The sequence below is a fragment of the Triticum aestivum genome, chromosome 3B (assembly GCF_018294505.1).
Source record: "Triticum aestivum cultivar Chinese Spring chromosome 3B, IWGSC CS RefSeq v2.1, whole genome shotgun sequence".
NCBI classification, from domain to species: Eukaryota; Viridiplantae; Streptophyta; class Magnoliopsida; order Poales; family Poaceae; genus Triticum; species Triticum aestivum.
The window spans coordinates 58,161,026-58,169,001 of NC_057801.1; the positions used below are offsets into that span (position 1 = coordinate 58,161,026).

Sequence of the window (7,976 nt, forward strand, 5' to 3'; positions counted from 1 at the left end):
GAGTCTGACAGATCTTGCTTGAGGGGTCTTTGCGTTCGTGTCTAACTAGTGCCGTGACCTGTCCACAGCCTGCAAGCAACATCACTGGCAGGGGCTTTGTACCTTTTATCCCCTACAAGAACGACCATCAGCCGGGTTCTTCTGTTGATTGAGGCGTGCGTTACCCTATGGATCTCGTCACCATGGATAGCCGCCAATATTTCTACGATATATTATAAGAGCATCTCCAATAGATGGTCCAAATATAAAAACACCTAACTTTTGGACCGCCTGGGGATAAAAACGGTGCTCCAACAGACGGTCCATATGAAAAAAAAATTAGACCGCGGCCTCTTCGTGATGTAAAATCCAATACCTCGCGGTGCAAATTTACATCACGAGGTGCATCTGGTCGAAACCCAGCCGCCGCCCGCGAACGCCCAACCGCCACTTCCTTTCCGTTCTCCCCGCACCCGTCCGCCCGCCCGAAGACCAGCCGGCCGGAATTCGCCCCCGCGACCGCCGAAAACCACGCCGCCGGCGCCGCCACCACCCCAAATCCCCGCCGCCACCCTCCGCCGCCATCGCCTCCCTCGCCGCCGGTAGCCGGCTCGCAGCCGCCCGGACGCTGCCGAATCGGGAGGCAACCGGCGCGGTATTCGGCGCCTCCGGCGGTCCGGCTGCCGCGGTAGGCCTCCACCGGGTCTAAGGCTGCCGCCGACCTCGTCCCTGCCGGCCGTGAGCCTGTTCACGACCATTGCGCCGGCCGCACGACCGCTGCACGAAGCCCTCCGCCCGGCTGCCGAAGTACTATTCGCCGCCCGCCGAGCTCCTCTTGGCCGGCCTCGAAGCTCTTTTCTTATCACCGCCGCCGTCCGGAGGAGCCGTCCGCAGCAGCCAATCCAACCGGCGGCCATCTTCTTCCACCGCGCGCACTAGGTGTTCGACGGAATTCCCCAAGGTAAAAAAATGACGAAACTTGATGATTTAACTTGGGATTGGGTAGTATGTTTGACGGTGGTTGTGTGCAATGTAGATGAGCTTTGACTCCCCTTTCGTGGATGATTCATCGTCGGACGAGAAATTTGATTTGCATGAAGAAGAGGAGATTGGTATGCTAGTGGCCATGCACAAGAGGAAGAAACCGAAGCACAGTGGTTCCGTTTATGGTCGTGCGTTCATTAGGAGAGAACGGATTGATGCGCACAAACGGTTGGTGTGCAACTACTTTGCATCATCACCTGTTTTTTCGGAGAATTACTTTCGACGTCGTTTCAGAATGTCGAAAGACTTGTTCTTCCGCATTTGCAATTCCGTGAAGCAGCATAATCCAGTCTTCGAGCAGAGAAGGAACTGTGCCGGGTTGCTTGGCCATAGCATTGAGCGGAAGGTCACTGCCGCTTTGCGCATGATGGCATATGGTGTTCCGGCAGATTACATTGATGACAACTTGGCGATGGCAGAGAGCACTTCTATCTTCTATGTCAAGCAATTCGCAATAGCTATGGTAGAAGTGTTCGGTCCACAATACTTGCAAGCACCCAATGCTCAGGAAACTCAGAGACTTTTGGAGATGAACAAAGCTCGAGGGTTTCCAGGTATGGTCGGGTCTGTGGATTGCATGCATTGGAAATGGAAGAACTGTCCAAAAGCATGGCATGGACAATTCAAGGGTCGTGGGGAGGATGCCACTATCATTCTTGAGGCAATTGCTGATCATGAAACATGGATTTTGGCATGCATATTTTGGTATGCCCGATTCTTGCAACGACATCAACATGCTCGACCGGTCACCTCTCTTTGCCAACTTAGCAAATGGAGAAGCACCACAGGTGACCTTCGAAGCAAATGGTCGCACCTACAACTATGGGTACTATCTTGCAGATGGGATCTACCCGAGGTGGAGTACATTCGTCAAGCCGGTTGCAAAACCTGAAGGTAAAAAAGAACTTGTTTTTCATAATGCACAAGCGGCGGCTAGAAAAGATGTTGAGAGGGCATTTGGTATTTTACAATCCCAATTTGCTATTGTGCGAGGACCATCTAGATTTTGGGATCAAAATATCCTTTGGTACATCATGACCGCTTGCGTGATCATGCATAACATGATCATTGAGAACGAGCGTGGAAAACATTTAGATTACAACTTCTATCATTTGATGGGCATTCCTGTTAACCCCATGCGAAAAAGAACATCGCATCAGACGTTCCATGAAGGTGTACAGCGAGATTAGAGACACCGATGTGCATGACCAACTCCAGAAAGATTTGATGGAAGAGCATTGAAAATGGCATGGCGAAAGATCCGCATAGATTCATTATTTGTTTGTTCAAAACTATGTTGTATTATGCAAAACTATGTTGTATTTGTGTTGCATTTCATCTCCTGGATCTGAAGAACAATGTAATAATTTGATATTGTGGACATGGTTTTTTTTATGTTGTTTCAAAACATGTTTTTATGCAATATGTACGGCTGTACAGTGGCTGGACAGCGACTGTTGGCTAGTTTTGGACCATGAATTTGGACCATCTATTGGAGTTGGTCTTTTGGACCATGAGAATTTGGACCATCTGTTGGAGTTGGTCTTCTTTCGGAGCTCCAAAACGCACTGTTTTACTTTTCCCCCTGTTTTTTCCACTGTTTTTAATAGTTTTCCTTTTTATATATTTTTCTCTTCATTTTCTTTTATTTTCCCACTTTTTATTTCATGAACGTTTATTCAAATTCGTGAGTGTTTTTAAAATCCACAAGCATAAGTACAAAATCATGAATATTTTAAAGTTACCAACATTTGTATAGTCTATGATTTTTTAATTTGTGAACTTTCGTTAAAATTCATGAACATCGTTTAAATCCATTTATCTTTTTTCATTCCTGAACCTTTTTTCATGGCTTTTCAATTCACAACATTTTTAAAAATCCATGAACAAGTTTTTACTTAACAAAATAGAAAATGCATTACCTATTTTTCTTTCTGAGTTAGCAGTAGAGAGAGCTAAAAAAAGGCCAAGTGAGCAAGCGGAGTAGCAGCTGAGTTGAGGTGAGCCAGCAAGAGCTTTAATAGACGATCCATGTGATTGTTATACTGGCAACCCCACGGTTTCAGCATGAATAAAATCTCCCAAGCCGAAAGTCCTCTTCTACTATTGAGCTCAAATGAGCACGGGGTGAATAGTAAAATAGAAAATAGCGTGTAAAAATTTGAAAAATCTAAAAAAATTGAGGCAAACTTTGATAAATGCTTTGTGTGCTTGCTAAATTTCATCACGACATAACATTCATGGAAGTCATGACAAAAAATAACTCCATTAGTAGTATGGTAATAAACTTACACACTCACCATGCAACTTAAATCAGACTTTGATATTTTAGAATTTTAACTGGGTCAAGGCCAAGATTTAGGGGGCTCGAGGCCCGTAAATTCAAACAATATGATAATCAAAGCATGTGAGTTGACCCAATTAATTTGCACAAAGATTGTCGTTTAATCTACCTTATCACATTTCCACCGCAGAAACATGAATTTTAGATAACAAAATAAAACTGTAAAAGCATATAATTTTGTTCACTCGGTAAATTATTATACATTTGATATTCTTGACTAATTCTCTAGAGATATAAGATTGTCAAAACAATATGCACACGATGGCATATAGTAGTGTACGTTAAAGGTAATTCGGTTTCAATCTTTCAACATTAAACTGGATTCTAAGAGGCTAATGCACTAGTAGAAAACAGGGCATCAGTCCCAGTTCCAGAGGGCCTTTAGTCCCGGTTCTGCAACCGGGACTAAACAATCAGGACTAAACAATGCTACCAGAATAATACAAGTCAGTAAAACCAGACTACTGACTGGACTCTAATTAATCAGGCAATAAGACCAATGCAGATTAATCAACACAGAAATGCTTCCACACGACATATCTTAAAAGTCAGTCTTACATACAATAAATGACAGTTGGACACTTCTATTATCCAGGAGAAAGTGGAGTGCAACATGTACTGCCAATATGAGCGGCAGTAGAGGGCACACAGTAATACCCATTCTGAAGGTTGTGTTATTGTTTCACGTGGCCTTATTCTGAAGGCAAGCAGAACAGATTGAAGTAATGCTGACCTAGCCAATCCAAAGGCTTGCACTGACACAGCCCTGCATAACTTACCTTCACTAAGAAGGCTGAAGCAAAAAAAAAAAAGAAAAAGAACATAGCCAAAGGAAGGAAAGGGTGTCTGAAAACCTGTGGAGATACTTTGTTAAGAAACAATGCGTCCAGATGTGATTTTTGTAATGCATAAACTGGCATGCATGCAGGAACATCTGTGACCAGTAATGTGACTGATCTCATGTCATGCGCCGCGCAACTGATATATGGCTCCAGTTTACAGATAATTAAGGAAGAAAAATTGTATTGCATGATGAAAACAAGTAAGCAAGTCTGTCATGCACCTGAAGAAGATTCACTTGCTTCTTCAAGTAAAACTAGATTGTCTCTGTCTAATCAGACTGCATAAACTGAAAAAGAAAAATGCTACTGCATAAACAGTTCCTTCAAGCAAATGTGTCATGCCAGCAGGTAGAAGTCTCATGCTATGCTACCATAATAATACAAGTCAGCAACCACAAGTATACTCCCTCCGTTCCTAAATAGATGACTCAACTTTGTATTAAAATAGTACAAAGTTGAGTCATCTATTTAGGAACGGAGGGAGTAGTAATTAATCAGAGAACAGACCATAGCAGATCAATCAACACAGAAATGCTTTCAAACAGCATATTAGAAGTCACAGTCAATACACAACCAAACAAACAGGTGCCTGGTGCATCAGTCATAGTTGGACAGGTTATATATATAGCTAATCCGATGCAGATGCATAGCATAAGGCATAGTTGGACACCTTACATATATAAGCAAACACGATGCAGAAATACTACTATAGGTACTTCAACAAGCTAATACCAAGCAGTTCTTAAAAGATTCGTTCCGTGTCAGGCTCTCCATTCAGCCCCACTTGTGTGAACGCAACCTCTGGTTCGTCCCTTTGAAAATCCCTGTCAACACCCGCAAGCATCTCCATGTCCGAAGCAAGACGGGACCAAGCAACACAGATCTCCACCTCGGCACCGAGGAGGCAACACCGACCACGATCTATGTTGCATTCTTGGGCTTCGAAGCAGACCTGAGCTTTTGCAGGGAGAACGCCGGGTGGTGCATAGGCCTGTATTTCAACTTCCAGCTGTCCGCTTGGTTCTACAGAAACAACTTGCCTTGACAGATAAAGGTATCCATCTGAATCCGCAGGTCTTCTTCCATCTTTTGAATCAAGCAGCAAGATTTCCCCAGACGAAGGCTGAGCAACATACTTGAATTCACCATCACTGTCCTCCATAAGTTCCCGTGATGCTGGGGAGCAAGCAACCCGAACACCATGTCCAAAAGGCCACGCCCCATTGTCTTTGACGACGCGTACGCCAAAGATGGTGGCCTGGACCGAACCTAGAAATCGCTCCAAGCGTAACTCCATCGTGCAGAAGCAGTTCTGAAAGCAGATGGTGGATACACCAATACGGCATTGGATTTGGCGGTATGTATCTGTGATCAACGGCCTGTCCCGAGACTTGACACTGCCTTTCACCATAAGCTGGACCTCATAATTAACATAGTCCTCAAAGAAAACAGCACGAGACGGGCCGATCAGGCGCAGATAAGGATCCTGCATGCAAAAGCATCACCATATCAGCCACAGCATTAATTAATAATCAACAAGGGAGGACGCAGGCAGACAGGCAAGAAGATCCCCAAAAAAAAATGGAGAGCAAATTAATATACCAGCAACCGTACATTTTGAGTAAGTTTTTGGGAGTTGCTCCTATCGCAAAAGAAGAGAAGGTTGCGGTTGTAATCCACGCCATCACGGGCAGCGACCACACCATACACGGACAATGGAAATTTGAAGCCGCCTTTCACCTCTGTAAGCTTGACAGAGAAGATCTGCACGGCAGGTTCTATGCCAGCGCCGCATGGGATGCGCCCAGGTGCCAAGTGTGTAAACTGCATGGAACTCACTGTCGCTGCACCCAAGTAAATCGGCTGTCAGAAATCTAACATGAACAGATACGTGCTAGATAAGCAGCAGAGTAAATCCCCTATTCCCTTGTTAAGGAAGGAAGGACAACCGTCGAAGGTAAACTAATTAAATTAACCAAGAATGAGAAAACAAAGCCGCATGGTTAATTACTACTCACTCTTGTTAAGGAAGTGGCCGCTGCGTCGGCTAAACGCAGTCTCCCAGCCACGACGGAAGGACTCAAACTTGAGCTCCTCGGTAGACATCACCCTCTTCTCCTTGGCTAATTGTGCCTCTGATCTGCCTCTGTCTACCTCATCGTCATCAACACAATCAGTGTCAGCTCGATCATGGCCATCACCGTTTATGGACACTTTTGCCGTTGTGTTGGTGGGAATGGGATCAGGTTTCTCTGATACATCGGTATCTTGGGCATCTGCCTCCATCACTGCCTCAGCATCAATCTCCGAAATTGGTGTGGAGCCGGTGATCCTCTGGACCCCCTCCTCCTCCATGGCTGGCTTGCCACACTCCATCTCATCCTCTTCCTCGTCGTCACCAGAACCATCAGCGCCATCATCATCATCTGAAACTGGATCTGCTCCTAATGTCGAACTCAGATCACTGAGACCATTCATATGCTTCCCCGAGGGGTCCGACAGATCAGAGATCGCGGGGGAGGTGTGGGCAGTTCCGGCGGCTATCCCCATCCGCTTGCGCAAGACCTTGATACGATTGTCGAGAAAACCAAGCCCCTTCTGCGTGCCCAGATTACGGTAGGAGTTGGAAGAATCGAACCTCTCCTTCTCGGGCGTGCCCTTCTCCTTCTTCTGCTTCTTCTTCTTCTTCATCAGCGTATTGCGGAGGTCCGTGAAGAACTCGAGCTCATCAGCAAGGTCAGCTCGATTCCTCTTGAGACGAGGCTGATTCCGCTGCACGACCCCCTCTTCCATCTGCATCTCCAACTCATGAGGCGTCCGCACCTCCTCTTTTGCCGGGCTGCCACCCGCCATCGCTCGCCCTTTTGCGGTTCCCTCGCCGCCCGCCGCACCCAGCCGCCGCCGCCGCCGCCGCCGCCTATCTTAGGGTTTCACGAAAGAGGGATTTTGTTTTTCTTGAGCGATTCTAGGGAAACTTTGGGCTCATCAGTTCGGGCGAGGGGTGGTTATACTTTTAGTTTCTCTCTCAGCCGACCCGGCCCGGCCCGGCCCGAACAAATAGATCGAGAAGCACCGCCCCCGCCATCCACACAAGCTTGTTATTAGTACTCTATAGGCCCGTAAGGGTTTCTTTTTTCTCTCTTTTTTAAAAAAAAATATGCAGCCTTGAATAAACGGAAATGATAAATCCCGATCGATGGCAAGTTCAGCCAACTAAACCTTTTTTTTTTGCGGGATCAGCCAACTAAACCTGTCATCCTCGCGTCACTTGCCATCGAAAACGTTCGATCTTCCATGGTCAAATTCCGAATGTTCGGGATTTATCCAGGTCCTAAATAAATGGTGCGCCTAGGCGTCAACCGATTGATTTCAGCCATCCGATTTGTTCCTCCCAGCCATTGGATAGGTCAATGCACGCATGTTGTTCTTCTTCGAATCGCGCCAATCAGCCTCCTGCTTTGATCTCGTTTAGTAGTAACAAGGCAACAACATGCAGTCGTTGCAAGCATCACGATAACTGTCGGCAAGCGCTACATTGCAGCACCAGGACGCCGCCAGTGAGCGCTCCATCACAGTCCCGAGCATTCCATTGCTGCTCCGAGAGCCGCTGTTGAGTATTGCATCACAGCACCGGGAACTGCCGACGGGCGCTCCATTGCAGCATTGGGATTCGTCGGTAAGCACTCCATTGCAACATCGACCGCTACATTGCAGCTCTGAGAACCGTCATCGAGGGCTCTATTTTGGCAGCTAGCATTGCATAACAG

At 46.4% G+C, this 7,976-nt stretch overlaps 1 protein-coding gene across 1 annotated transcript; it reads right to left on the reverse strand.

The window, feature by feature from the left end:
- Window positions 1-4,725: 4,725 nt before the first annotated feature.
- Window positions 4,726-7,199, reverse strand: LOC123068560 (uncharacterized). The gene is made up of 3 exons (XM_044491162.1): window positions 6,228-7,199; window positions 5,824-6,053; window positions 4,726-5,695 (listed from the first exon to the last, which is right to left on the reverse strand). The coding sequence occupies exons 1-3, from the start codon at window positions 7,060-7,062 to the stop codon at window positions 4,952-4,954; spliced, it is 1,809 nt and encodes a 602-aa protein (XP_044347097.1). The 5' UTR covers window positions 7,063-7,199; the 3' UTR covers window positions 4,726-4,951.
- Between the last annotated feature and the right edge of the window lie 777 nt (window positions 7,200-7,976).